This window comes from Zalophus californianus, chromosome X (genome assembly GCF_009762305.2).
Source record: "Zalophus californianus isolate mZalCal1 chromosome X, mZalCal1.pri.v2, whole genome shotgun sequence".
Taxonomy (NCBI): Eukaryota; Metazoa; Chordata; class Mammalia; order Carnivora; family Otariidae; genus Zalophus; species Zalophus californianus.
The window spans coordinates 46800882-46815272 of record NC_045612.1 but is presented as its reverse complement, the minus strand read 5'-3'; the positions used below and the strand labels follow the sequence as shown (position 1 = coordinate 46815272).

Sequence of the window (14391 nt, the reverse complement as noted above, 5' to 3'; positions counted from 1 at the left end):
ATTCCTTTAGTTCATATTTCTAAGAAATTCACACACCCCCATATGGATTCCTTGTGTAAATGTACATGAGGAACTGAAAAATGGCAAGTGGTAGGAAATGACTTATGTGAGACCTGCCAATAGAGGCATAATTTGTAAACTGGTGGTACCTCACCTGTGCCATCATTTATAGGGTGGTAATGAGAAACTTGGTACTGCTCTTTTTTAATTTCAAGAATTATGCCCGCCAGGGACGCCTGGGTGTCTCAGTCAGTTAAGCGTCTGCCTTCGGCTCAGGTCATGATCCCAGGGTCCTGGGATCGAGTCTTGCGTCGGGCTCCCTGCTCCACGGGGAGCCTGCTTCTCCTTCTGCCTCTGCCTCTCTCTCTCTCTCTCTCTCTGTCTCTGTCTGTCTGTCTCTCATGAATAAATAAATAAAATCTCTAAAAAAAAAAAAGAGAGAATTATGCCTGCTTGTGGTCTAAAGTCCAAACATTACAGAAGTGTGGAAAATAAATTGCACAAGTGTCCCTTTCAACTGTTGCCTGCGATTCTGGACTGCCAATTGCTGCTCATTGAGAAAGGTCCCACAGAACCGACCATAATGTGAGATTCCGTGCTATTGTTGTTTGTCTGGAAGTGAAACTAAATGTCTGAACCTCCTCAAGCACATACATGGACACGGAGCACCCTTGTCAGCTCTCTGAGAAATGCACTGGGCAAACCGGCTGGCTCTCCCTCACTCTCAGGTGCTAAAGTGAGAGCCCTCCCAGAGTGCACCTTCAGAGAGGGGGAGGGGGCAGTACAGTGGATGGATGAGAAGACAAATGCAAGCATGGGGAGAGGTGTGAAGGGGCCCATTCACTTGTGTGCAAGTCATAAAACTGTTGACAGTATGCCTTCGAATGCATTCCAATGATTAGGAATAAGAAGTAAATATATGTGAGTCGTCATCGTCCTTCCTTCCACTGCCCTCACTAGCCAGTAGGCAGCCCTTGCAAAGCCCGTATTGTTCCAGGTTACATGCCTCCTTTTGCAGGCCTCCGGGTAGAGCGTCTGACTGAGTCACACCGTTTCCAAAGGCCAATCCCTGGAAGCAATGTGTGTACCTTCTCACCAGAACTTATTGACATACTACCTATGGAGTCAAGCCTGTGTCCCTGCCGGGGACCGCCAGGGTGAATAATGTCGGGGAGGGGACAGGGCCTTTTAGGCCCGGACTCACTGGCTCATGGTTGGGGCAGGAGAAGAGCAATCCAGGACACACAACATACAACGTGCAACATAACTCTTTATTATGAAAATAAACAGCAATCGTGTGTGGGGAAAATACATGGAACAACTGATCCTTCAGGTGGTTATGTTACCTGGCTTGCAAGGTCATTTTGATTTCTTGGTCAGCCAGGCCTCCATCCCCAGTCATGGGCATGGCCTTAGGTTGGACAAAAGAGAAACAATGATGGCGTGGACACCCAAGGCTCCTTTTAGGTGATTTGCTTGAAGGCCTCCTCTGGGATCTTGCCCTCATTCTGGAGGGAAGGAGTTGGGACATCAGAAGACCCAGATCTGGAGTTTCATTCCCAGGCAACCCAGCCTCCGCCTTCTTGGCCTTCCCGAAGGCCCAGAAATGCCCATCTGTAGCCCGCTTAATGACTCCTACACCTCACCTTGAGCATAGTGAAGACCTGGCCAGCTCTGGTGTAGTTCCACTCGTTGTCCTGAAGGCACCTGGAGTGGGAGAACAGGTTATCTCCATTAGTACCACAGTACAGACATGCTGACCACGCGATGCTAAATCTGTGCCACATTTTTGCTGGGATGCATGCACCGGTATGAACGCTATGTGCAATGATGAAGAAAGACCTAGTGAAAATGCCTATCACTGGCATTCATGCCCACTAGAATTCAAAACAGAAAATAAAGCTCTCCAAAAGAACAAGGGAACTTAATATACATTGATAAAGAGAGACGTTCAAGAAAATAAATGGAAAAATTTAAGAGTACAGGTTTCTAATCATTTTTATTGAGATATAATGCACACGCCATTTTATTATTTTTTTATGCACATACCATTTGAAAGTGTGCAGTTCAGTGTTTTCTTAGTATAGTCACAAGATTGCACAACCATCACCATTATCTAATTCCCATGTAATTTTATCGCCTAAAAAACAAAACAAAACGAACAACAACAACAACCAAAAAAAAAAAAAAAAAACCTCCTTAAACATTAGAGATGACTCCCTATTCCTCCCCTTTCCCCAGACCCTGGAAAACACTAATCTGCATTTGGTCCGTGTGGATTTGCCTATGCTGGGCATTTCATATAAATGGAATCATACAATATGTGACCTTTTGAGGCTTGCTCCTTTCACTCAGCATGTTTTCAAGGTTCATCCATGGCACGGCATATATCAGAACTGTATTCTTTTTATGACTGAATAATATTCTACCATGTGGACGTACCAGATTTGTTTATCCATTCATCAGCTAAAGGACATTTGGGTTGTTTCCACTTTTTGGCTATTATGAACAATGCTGCTATGAACATTCCTGTACAAGTTTTAGAGTGAACATATGTTTTCCTTAGATACTTGGGCGTGGAATTACGGGGTCATAGGGTAACTCCATGTTTAACATTTTGGGGAACTGCCAAAATGTTTTCCCCAACCACTGTTCCATTTTATATTCTCATCAATAATACATAAGAACTCCAGTTGCTCCACGTCTGCACCAACACTTGTTATCATTCATTTTATTGATTAAAGCCATCCCAGGGGGTGTGAAGTAGTAACTCATTGTGGGTTTAATCTGCATTTCCTTAATGACTAATGGTGCTGAGAAGTTTTAAATGTGCTCCTTGGTCCCTTGTATATCTTCTTTGGAGAAATGTCTATTCAGAGCCCCCTTCCGCTTTTTAAAATGGGGTTGTTTGTCCTTTTGCTGTTGAGCTGCAAGGGTTCTTCATATATTCTTGTCAGGTATGTGATGTGCAAATATTTTCTCCCATCCCTTTGGCGGGATTTTCACTCTTTTGATAGTGTCCGTTGGTGCATAACAGCTTTTAATTTTGATGAAGCCCAATTTATCTGTTTTTCTTCGGTTGCTTGTGCTTTTGGTGTCATATATAAGGAACACTTGCCTAATTAATGAAAACTTACACCTGTTTTCTTCTAAGATCTTTATAGTTTTCGCTCTTAACCTTTAGATCTTTGATCCATTTATAGTCTACGTGTGTACATGATGTGAATCTGGGGTCAAAATTCATTGTTTTGCATGTGGATATCCTGTTGTCCCAGTACCACTTGCTGAAAAGACTATTTCTTTTCCCAACAGATTTTTCTCAGCACTCTCATTGACAATCAATTGACCATAATTGTGAGGGTTTATTTGTGGACTCTCAGTTCTACTCCATTGATTCATGCACTGTCCACAAGCCAGCACCACACAGTCCTGATTACTGTACCTCTGTAGCAAGTTTTGAGATTAGGGAGTGTGAGTCCTCTAACTTTGTCCTTTTCTTTTGAGATAGTTTTGGTGCACTTACATATGAAGTTTGGGATAACCTTTTCAATTTTTGCAGAGAAGGATTTTGACAGGGATCGTGTTGAATCTGTAGATTGCTCTAGGTATTACTGCCATCTTAACAATATTAAGCCGTTTAGCAATATTCCAACCCCTGGAAATGGGATGTCTTTCCATTTATTTAATTTTTTTCGACAACGTTGTATGGATTTCAGAGTATAAGATTTGTGCTTCTTTTGTTACATTTGTTTCCAAATATTTCACTACTTTGATGTTATTGTAAATGGGCTTGTTGTTTTAATTTCATTTTGGGACTGCTCATTGCAAGTACATAGAAATGCAAATGAGTTTTGTATATTGGTCGTTTATCCTGTAACCCTGCTGAGTTTATTAGTTCTAGTAGCTTTTTGGTGGGTTCTCTCAGATTTTCTATATATAAGACAATGTCATCGAGCATTATACTATTTTTTAAATCCTTCACATATATAATAGTATGATACCTTTTCCATGGGCCCACTTTCTTTCCTCTTTTTTTTTTTTTTTTGGAAGCAAACTGTCCAAAATGTTATTTTTCCAAATTTCCTGTGAGTTTCTTTGATTCACGCTCCCCCACCCAAGTCGCTGTCCCAGCTCACCCTTCTTCCCATGTACACCCAGCACTCACTTCTGAGACCACTCGAGTTTCATCCCAGACTGAGTGGAGAAAGCATGCACCATTTTCTGCTGCTCCTGGGAGAGGGTGGGCACGGAGCTGGGGGTCAGTGTAGGCTCTTGGTTGGAGAATGCACTCTGAGTCTCCGTGGGGGTGGCATCTCTCACAAACAGCTCATCATTCACGATGCATAGACTGAAGGGAAAACGGGCCCTCCGACAAGTGGATGAATGTACAACTCCACATCCCCAACAATGATCCTGCTCCCACTCCCACTCAGCAACCAGATTCCTTCCATACCTCTACTGTGCCTGCCCCCCCGCCCCCAGATTCCCTGGCTGGTGCCTCCACCCCTCCCACAGAGCCCACCTGTGCAGGGACTGTCTACCAGCCTCACTAGATGTGTACTTAACCTGCAACCCAGGGATGATTTTACACCCGCATTTATCCCTTACAACAGCTCAAGGGAATGGACAGTCTAATCCCCATTTTCCAAGGAAGACAATGAGTCACAGAGAGGTCATGTGACTTAGCCAAGATCACACACACTCAGTTGAGTGCTGGGGTCAAGAAGAGAACCTGGTGCTCTAACTCCAGAGTCCACGTTCTTAACCACCAGACCGGACCGCTCCGTGGATCTACCTGTTGGCTTCCCACAATACTGAGAAAACCAAGATGTCTTCGCCACCACGTTCCCACACCCCTGAGCCCAGGCTGGGACGAGCATTCCCACCTACAACGTAGCACTCACCTGGAATTGCTGGCAGGGGTAGCGATGAAGGTCCGGGTGAAGGCACGAACAGAGCCCTGAGACTTTCCCTCCACTTTAACAACGAACAACAATACCCCATTAGAGTTGCACATGCTTCACATGCCCAACACGGTGTTCCCAGTCAGGGTCTGACTTTGATACTCATGCCGAAGGGGACAATTGTTCACTGGGAGTCGGGGTGTCTGGTATGGGGATGGCAACAGTAGAAACAAAAGGCTCCCAGTGACAAGGCCTCTACTATGTGACAGGTGGTGTGACAACCACTTCACAAGTTCATTTGATTCATTTTTCACAGCTGCCCGAGAGGTGGGTGTTAGTAGCCCCATTTTGCAAACGAGGAAACTTAGAGGTTAAGTAACCACCCCAGGTAGTTGTCAGAATAAGGATTTGGGATGACAGCCATGAAACTCATTAGGGAAACAGACTGTGTCCCTAATGCCCAAGCTGTGTGGGGTAGACAGGCATAGAGCCGGTTCAGACCAGGATGGTTTGGGGACAGAGTGGAGGCAGGAGAACACAGCCGGAATAGGAAGAGAGGGAAAGGGATCAGGGAAGCTGGGACAGTTCTGAGAGGGAGCTCAGCCAGTGGGGAGGGAGCAGTGGGGCGTCTGGGGAGGGGCCCAATGCACGCTCACCTTCCTTGAACACCCCGTTAACAGAGAAGCAGAGCACCTTCTCCTGAAAGGGAAGGGCCCAGGTGCTAAGCCACCTAAACTTCCTACCCACCCGTGGCTTTCTGGAGCTGCCCTTGGGAGGAAGCACGTGCTCACCGTCTGGAACCACATGTCCACCAAGAAGGAGCTGAGGTCATGCTGTGTTTTGGGCAGCACACAGAGGGAGCCCACGATGTTATGTTTTGTATGCTTCAGCGGCTGAACACACAGGGCTATGCGGGGAGGAGAAGCAAGCGAAGGTTGGGAGTTGCCACACCCTGGGCCCTATAATTACCCCTGCACACCCCCTTTCCCTGCCCAGTCTTCCCCATCACACACGCACAGGGTTCCTTGGGCTTCTTCATATTCCTGCTTTCCTTGAAGTACTCGCACAAGCTGCTTCTAGCAGAGAAAGAGGAACAGGAGGTGGCGGTCTGGCCAGTGTGGGTATTTCCAGGAGCTTCCCTGTGTCCACTGGGGAGCCACAGGGCCCAGGAGCAGAGTTGGATCTTTGCTACTCACAGGGCTGGGTCCTCGGGGCTGGAGGGAATGGCCAGGGAGAAGCAGGCCTCTTCATGGTAGGCATCGAGGAGACCCCGACGGTCTCCAGAATCGTAGATCAAATAGTACCTGTGGGAGAGCAATGAGGACCGTCTATCTCTGTGGTCTGGACCCCAAATGAGATTTCAAGACCCAGTCGGCAGTCCTGAGCTTGGGTGGCCTCACCCATCCCAGCCAACCCCTTCCCCAGATTCCCAGGAGTACTTACTGCTGCAGGAATTGCAGGACTAGACTCTTCAGGGCATCAGATCCTTTGTAGCTTTCCTGGAACCAAAAGACATTTGAGACTATGTGGCTGATAAAGCCTCCCTTGTAATAGCCCAAATGCTGTTTGATCAATTTTCCCTCACCTTGCAGGGCTTTATCAAGCAGGGTGTGTCAGTATCAGTGATAACTGGTGGTGATAACTCCTGGCCATCCTGGAGAAGGGAAGAAGAAGTCGGCAGTGGAGACCAGGGAGGTGGCCCTGGATGCTCAGGGGAAAAGATGAGCCCGAGAGAGGGTGAGGGTCAGAGGTTAGGTAGGAAAGGGCACTGGAAATTACATGGGCAAGATTACAGAGGGTGTCTTCATCATGACATCTTGAAAGTATCTACTATTATATGCAACTTGTGTGTGTGTGTGTGTGTGTGTGTGTGTGTTGTGTGTGTGTGTGTGTGTGTGTGTGTGTATTTTTCCAGAGAACATATTCATGTCTTTTTCGGGAGTCCTGGTCTCCTAAAATGGATAAATGTCTGAGGCAAACCTGGAATCTAGGCAAGACCCAAAGGGCTTGAGGGCAGGTGTGGTGGTGATCAATGTTAGTAAGAGACAGTGATGAATGTAGTCACTTACCAGGCGTAACAACTTAGGAAAACAATCCTTGATGGCACTGTCCAAAACCCAAAATAGAAAGAAGTGACTGTTAGGTCAGGGTTGCGAAGCCTCCCTCCTACCCTTTCCCTCCCTTCCCTCCCTCTCCTTTCCACTGGGTAGCTCCACCGCCCCCCACCCCCGCCCGGGACTGCCCTGACACCCTTCTACAGTGCCACAAGATGCAACATTTGGAATCCAGGCTCCAGGGCTGCCTCCCCCTTCCTGCCTCCCTTCCTTCCTCCAAGTCCTCACTGAAGACTCCAGAGAGAAGAGGGACTGGGGTGGGAGCCCAGCACTCTGCTACCTCATTAGGGGTCCGGCATGCTGCAGGACCATGATACCCCCCCAGGGATGGCCCAGGATGCTAGGGCAGGGAGGTGAGTGAGGCAAGGCCCAGGAGGCAGGGATGGAGAGGGAGGCGGATGAAGGCAGAAGAGGGAGTGAAGGTAGGAGGGGAGAGGTGGGAGAGACATAGGGGAACCAGAGACAAAGGAGGAAAGAAGGCAAAGCAAAAGGAAGGGAAAGAAGCTCTACCATGGTGGTGGGGATCAGGAGGAAGAGAGAAGAAGGGGTAAATGGCTCCCTGGCTGCAGTCCTTTCCTTCGTCTGCCCTAACTGGCCCTGGCACCCAAGGTAAGAATGGAAAACATGCAGGTGTTGGGCTGGGGGCCCATCGCATGCTGGCTGAAACTTTGTCACCCGTGTGAACTCAGTCTGAGCCAGGCATGGGAAATGAGGCAGCCACGGGGGCAGGAGACCTTCCCCAGAGGGAGTAGAGGGTCAAGCCCCAGGTCAGCATGGGGCTGAGGGTCTGTGGCCCCCTCTTATGATCACCGCCTTCCCTCCTGATGGCCCCTGGGCACCTGTTCCTGTCTCAGTCGGTTCCTTGCCTGAGCAATCATACCTGTGCTGGACTACCCAGGGCTCCTCTGAAGGACCAGTCAGGATGCTGTGACGTGCGGAGGGAGGGGAGGGGTCCGTGCCTCTGAGAGGCCTGTCCTCCTGTCCTCTCAAGCACCTCTGCCACCTGCCTCCATTCCTGCCTCAGGAAGCCCTCTGCTCACTGGCAGCCACCCATTCCTAGCCCCTTGACTCAGGGAACCCTGGTTTCTCCCAAGGAGGGCCTTGCCCTTGGCATTGGGTCAGAGGAATGGCTGTCATGATGGCAGGCCCCCAGGACCCTGGCCCTCAGCATGGGGCAGGAAAGCCACCATGGCAGCCTGAGATGAGAGAGGGCAACCCTTTTGGGGCAAGGGCAGGAGGTCCCCTCTCAGAACAAGGGAAGAGAATGTCCATCTCAGCAGGGAGTGGGAAAGCCTGTCTCAGCATGAGGCCCTGGGCTGGAGGACCCTTCTCAGTCCAGGGCACAAGCATCTGGCTCAAGGCTGGTCACTCCTGGTCCCGGGGAGGAGGAGGAGCCCTGCTTTCCTGGAGCACACTCTTGCAGGGCATGCTGAAGAACACTGAATGCAGAGAGGTGGAAACAGACCCCAGACCAGGAGAACAAGGTGAACAGTCAGAGGAAGGAAACTCCTTATAGGTGAGGGACACGGAGAGAGGAGAAGCTGGGGCCTATGGCCATTCTGGAGGACCAGGGTTGCAGCTTCCTGCACACATGCATCCTCAGGGACACAGTTCAGGCTGCCGGGACCAAAGGTTCCCAGGACGTGTGAGAGGTGTTCACACTGACCTTATGTAGGTGGGCTGGTCTGGAAAGGTGTCACACAAGGGGTTCCCTTCTAGCCAAAGCTCTTCAAGATCCAGCCCTTTCATCTTGTTTAACTCCCACACCAAGTTCAGCTGAGCAATATGGGGAAGAAAGTGGAAAGGAGTCCCAGGGAAAGAGAGACACACAGGCCCCTGCGCCCCCAGCCCCCACGTTTCCACACAGGTACCTTCTCCTGCCTCCTGTCATCACTCTGATGAGCACTACCACCCACCGTCAACCCCAACTTTGATCTGGCTCCCTCTTCTCACCTCATTTTTGGAGAGGTTCAGGATCCTGACTGTGGGGACCATCTGTATAATGTCAGACAGGCCATCCAGCCCGTACAGTTTGTTGTTGCTCAAGTTCAAGGACAAGAGCTGTTGGTGAAGAAGAGTTAGAGTGACAGTTACTATCTAGGGCCTCAGAGACAAATCTGTCCTCCACCCCATGAGTTCCACCCCCTACCATCAATAACAGCACTGGGCCTAAGGCCTCACCTCGGGATGATTCTCTTCAATGATCTGCAAGGTGGCAGCCATGCAGTTTCTTCGATTCAGGATCATATCTATATCATGGCCCACCAAGTCTTCAGGAAGCCGAGAGGAGGCAATCAGAAGGCTGAGAGGGGTCCAGGGCCAGCACCAACCCCTCCCCACATCACCATCCCTCAGTCTCCCTCCCAGGCAGATCCCTGTGCCCTCACCTGCCCTAGAATTACTGCTGTCAAGGGTACCTGGGTCAAAGCGGAGACTCTGGAGGTCAAGAGCTTGCTGGGAGACGTCATAGCGTTTGTTTATGGTCAGCTGCAGAGACAGATGGAGAAAGCCACTGGGAGGCTCTGGTGGGGATAGGGAAATCCGGGGCTGGAGGAAGAAGAGGTGGGTCTGGGTGTGGGCACACAATGGACCCTGAGTCTGCATTACCTTTAGCTGCTCCATTTCTTCTGGCTCCAACTTATACCGCACAGAGTAGGGTACAGTAGAAGGATTGACAAAGATAGATATCTGCAGGAAAGAGACGTGGGGTCAGCACCAAGAACTTTCATCCCAAAGAAGACGACCAGCCCCTGCCCTGTCCTCCTGCCCCGGGACTAGGTAGAGGTAATGCCCTCAACACACACCTTTCGGTTCTTCTCATCCCAAATCTTGTAGCTGACATCCTTCAATGCGGAGGCAGTGCCAGCATCCTGGACAAAGAACCGAGCCTGGTTTTTCACGTAGTGAAACTGCAGGAGGGGGAGGCAGCAATAATTTTGGAGGAGAGAGTCTTCCTGCTCAGTGGGCTCCCCCCCCCGCCCCCACTTCCCTGTGCCCACTCATCTGGCTTCACCATCCTCTCTTACATCCACTGGAGTGAAGGGGACACTGCAATGGCTCTGGATTGAATTCATTAGCCATGTCTTATCATACTTTCTCCCATAGGGAATCTAAGGGTGAAGAGAAGGGATGGGAGTGAGGAGAGACAACATAGAATTAGAGGGAAAACAGACCCAACAGCCATCTTGGCTGACCTTCTACTGAGCTGTACAGGGCTTCGAAAGAAGGGACCACTGGCATTATTTCTTATTTTTTTTGTGCCAAACGTGGATTCCCTAGACCCTCCCCATTGGAAAGATCTCCTCCAAATAATTGACATAAGGATGTTTAATGTGGTCTTCCTTTCTATAAGGTTCCAGGATATTCTATCTAATGCAGACCCTGCCAAGACACTCACGGTGATCTTGAACCAGCTCCCTGGGGTTCCATCTTGTGTGTTCTCCCCCATTTCTCTCCTCAGAGTTTTTCTCTCTCTCCACACAGTAATATGGATATGGCCCTCCCTTTGCCTTTTCACTCTCCTCTTGTCACGCCGGGTGCTATAGGGAGTGCTGTGGAGGGGAAGTGGAGAGGAGGAGGGTCGCCATAAATGCTACAAAAGTCTTCTTCTATACACCCTCACCTCTCTGTCACCAGGACAACAATTGGGATTGCTTAGCCATCATTCCACTTCCGGCATTCTTCAGTTTTCCAGTGAAGGAAAAGAAGACCAGGGAGAGTGAAAGAGTCGCCTAGTCCCAGGGGCTGCTGCATGCAAACCAGTCTGCCTGGTCACTGACTGTCTTACTTGGGGGTCCTCCTGGACATCTCCCCTCAGCACATTTCCATCATCCTCCTGGAGGTGTGAAGGCTGAGGCTCATATCCACCACGTTCATAACGAGGGTTCCTCTTGCCAAAATTACCTCGGAAAGAACTCCAAACTCTCTTTCTTCCTTGAGGTGAGCTACCACCATCGTTGTATTCTCAAAAAGGGGAACAAATATACAAGTTTACAGACACATCAGTGGTCCACTTACCGTGCACCACATCTTAGGCTAACACCATGGTAGGGCAAGCAAAGTGTCAACCTGCCCTAAGGGTCCAATCTCCCAAACCCTGGAAAGGAAACTCCTCTGCTTGTCCAGATAGGAGGGCCTTATTTGACAGATGGCACTATCAGGGTAGGAATCTTGGGGGAGGAGGAGGAGGAGGAGGAGGGAGGAGGAGGAGGAGGAGGAGTAGGAGGAGGAGAAAACTGTATTGAACCTTTTAAAGAAGGAAGCAGATTTATAAAAACAAAAACAGAACAAAGCAGAACAAGAGATGTGTGCCTCCATGGATTAGACTGGAAACCAGCCATAGACCGCGAAGAGTTCTGAATTGTACCTTCTCTCAGGCCTGTCTCAAAACCACACCAGTACCAGGGAGGCAATCTCTCTCATGCTTCCCAGATACAATCAGCCACCAAACTGATCCCACTAACAATCAGCAAGCTGTACTTCCTTTGCTGGTGTAGTTCAAGCTTTAATGTCAGGTGGGACTGATGTAACAGCCTCCTAAGCTGTCCCCCTCCCTCCAGCCTTGCGGTCAACAATACTCAGTTTGAAATATCCAGAGTGAGCTTTCTTTTTGCCCCGCCTGAAATGCCTTTCAGCTGAGGGGACAACTCTTGCTAACCTCGGCTCCTCTATAACGAGGATCTGAATGACAAACCGGGATGATATGTCAACTAGCATTTCCAAGTGTGTAGGAATTCTTCCTTTTTCGTTCTATTATTGATTTCTAACATGGGTCCATTAGGGTCAGAGAACGTGCTCCGTGTGATTTAAAATTCGCTGGGGTTTGTTTGATGGTCCAGGAGGTGACCTAGTTTGGTGAATATTAGAAGAAAAACTCGAATATTAAAAGGAGGAATAACGGCCCGTGACCAATGTATGGTGTATGGGGGCTTCAGAGTCACCTTTGAGAACTGACATTACTTCAGAAATAGCGTTGTCAAGGGGGAAGTGTTAAAAGTGAGCCAGCTAACAGCTACGGCATTCCCCAGACCGACCAGGTGAGTTGGGTGCCTAAACAGGGCCAGGGGCCTCCCTCATCAAGGTGATTCAGACAGGAGCGATCTCAAGCATAGCCTTGTTTTGGGAGTCTCACACGAGGGTGGGCATGAGATTAAAAAGCCAGAGAGACCACGCACACACGTGTGTGTGCACACACGCATATCCACTTACTGAGGGGTTGCATCTCGGCACGATCCCTGTCTCACCATCGTTCTGCCAAAATCAAAGGCAACAACAGGAGCATCGGAAATCAGCTGGTGCCTCTCGCCCAGGCTGCCTGGGTCCCCCCTCAGTCTCTACCACAGTATTAACTGATCCTCCCGCTAAGCAACAGTCGTGAGTGTCCTTTATGACATCATGTGTGTTCACATGGTACCTCCTGTGTCGGTTTGGAATTCTGCCTACATCATTGCTATGTCGTTGAGTAGATGGCAATGGCATCCCTGGTATGGTAGGGAAAGAACAGGGTGAGAAGTAAAACACCACTTGCCCAGCAGCAAGCAACATTAGCTCAGTGTTGGGCAGACTCACTAGAGTTCTTTGACCTCCTCACTGAAGTCCGAAAACATCTGTATCCGCAGCCCCCTTTCAGATCATGACTGTTAGGCTCACATGCGTTAGGTACATGTCCCAGGACTGCTCAGCCAAGTCAGTGGAGGAACAGAAATTGTGTCCTCACCTATTGGTCTGCCTCCACATCCTAAGTGTTCCTCTAGCTAGTGTGCTTATTCTCCTTTAATGGTGGACTTTCAGGTCTCAAGGACAGATTTCTGTGAGCAGACCAGGGATGCTGTTTTGTGAGCTGGAGTTAGTGACTCCTGCTTGGGCGGATCCAGGTGCCTTGGACCAAGTAGAGACACCGGTCTTGAACTAGATGAAGAAATCTGTTTCGATCACAGTGTCTGCAGATCAGGAGTCACTTTGAGCTTGCAGTGTCTGGCATATAATGGGGCCTAATTAGTATTTGTTAAATGAATTGTAGGCAATGTAGATTTGGGATCAACAAAGCCACTTTTGAGAATCCATACATCTCAACCATTTGTACCCACGTCTACTTAATCTAGAAAAAAAATGGGCTGCAGAACTGTTTCATAACCTGCTTGTGAAACTAGCATGTGTTGGATTTGTCTTTGGCAAAATTAGTATTTTTCACTAGCGTACAGTTAGAATTGGAGCTAATTACACCCCTCTTGACTAATGCTAAAACTACGGCTTTTCTGATCTGAGGAAGGGAGGCTTTTGCAAACTGGTGGCAGAAATGAGGAGAGGCTTTCCTTAAATCCAGCAGATAGAGCTTCCTGGGTGTCTGGTATGCGTAGGAAGAATGTTCTGGACCTACATGCTTGTTTGTGGGTGCTCAGCTTTGTGACAGCCACTATCGTACTTGTCTCCAGAGGAAAGCAACAGTGTGTGCATGCGCATGTGTGTGTGCATGGACACGTGCTAATATTATCTCTTTTACATTTGTATAATTAGATTACGGATACATTATTTCAAATCATGTTGGAAAGTACATTGCCACACAAAACTGGACCCTAATGTACATTTTCATTTCATGCAATATGTGCTATGTGCACCCAATTTTTGCTTCTTGTTTTTAATATGCCCTTTATTTAATTATTATTATTATTATTTTTTACCTCTTGGCACTTTACTATTTGAATTGATTTTTCAAATTTAAAGTATTAGAATTCTCTATACGAGGTATTCCTAATGGCGGAGGCGAAATTACCCAGTGGAGCATGGCTTGGGATTGAGGGCAGTTCCGAGATTTGAGTCTGTGCTCTACAGCTTCCCAGAAGCAGCACATAAGTATTTTAAACTATAAGAGACAAGTTCCTAAGGATATTTACACCAGTGTACTTCTCCACTAACAGTGCGGGAGAGTCTAATTTCCTACAGTATGTTTAACCATTCAAAAGTCATTCTTATGCTTTGACCCAGACGTTTCACTTTTAAAATTTATCACACAAAATATTTTCTGCCAAAATATATACCTATAATTATATGGCTGTGTATTACAGGGTCTTCCCCCCCCCTTTTTTTACTCCATTTTTATTGAGGTATAATTGACATATCGCACTGTGTGTGTTTAAGGAATACAGTATAATGATTCTACTTACATAAATGATTACCACAATTAGTTTAGTTAACGTCCATCATCTCATATAGATGCAAAAAGTAAAGTAAATGAAAAAGACATAAAAGATTGTTTCCTTGTGATTAGAACTCTTAGGATTTACTCTCTTAACACCTTTCAAATATACCATAAAGCAGTATTCACTATGGTCATCATGTTGTACATCACATCCCTCACACTTATTTCTCTCATGACT

General features: G+C 48.0%; 1 protein-coding gene across 4 annotated transcripts; it reads right to left on the bottom strand.

The window, feature by feature from the left end:
• Window positions 1-1255: 1255 nt before the first annotated feature.
• LOC113930951 (nuclear RNA export factor 2-like) lies at window positions 1256-12347 on the bottom strand. 4 transcript variants are annotated; one of them, XM_035725647.1, is made up of 20 exons: window positions 12227-12347; window positions 10416-10569; window positions 10045-10128; window positions 9823-9927; window positions 9626-9706; window positions 9436-9505; window positions 9200-9288; window positions 8972-9079; window positions 8685-8794; window positions 6974-7010; window positions 6490-6612; window positions 6348-6403; window positions 6101-6208; window positions 5922-5980; window positions 5696-5811; window positions 5561-5603; window positions 4905-4977; window positions 4166-4348; window positions 1647-1707; window positions 1256-1508 (listed from the first exon to the last, which is right to left on the bottom strand). In XM_035725647.1, the coding sequence occupies exons 1-20, from the start codon at window positions 12262-12264 to the stop codon at window positions 1464-1466; spliced, it is 1743 nt and encodes a 580-aa protein (XP_035581540.1). In that variant the 5' UTR covers window positions 12265-12347; the 3' UTR covers window positions 1256-1463. The 4 variants fall into 4 exon arrangements, with proteins under 4 accessions (XP_035581540.1, XP_035581542.1, XP_035581541.1 ...); XM_035725649.1 differs by having other exon boundaries at window positions 6490-6558; XM_035725648.1 differs by having other exon boundaries at window positions 9823-9888.
• Between the last annotated feature and the right edge of the window lie 2044 nt (window positions 12348-14391).

Excerpts from the sequence above, each read along its gene's own strand:
- LOC113930951 (XM_035725647.1), bottom strand. The coding sequence starts at position 12,264 with ATGGTGAGACAGGGATCGTGCCGAGATGCAACCCCTCA. Across the intron at positions 10,570-12,226 it reads TGCCGAGATGCAACCCCTCA|CACTCCCTATAGCACCCGGC; the intron begins GTAAGTGGATAT and ends TCCCCTCCACAG. Across the intron at positions 6,613-6,973 it reads TTCCTAAGTTGTTACGCCTG|CATCCAGGGCCACCTCCCTG; the intron begins GTAAGTGACTAC and ends TTTTCCCCTGAG.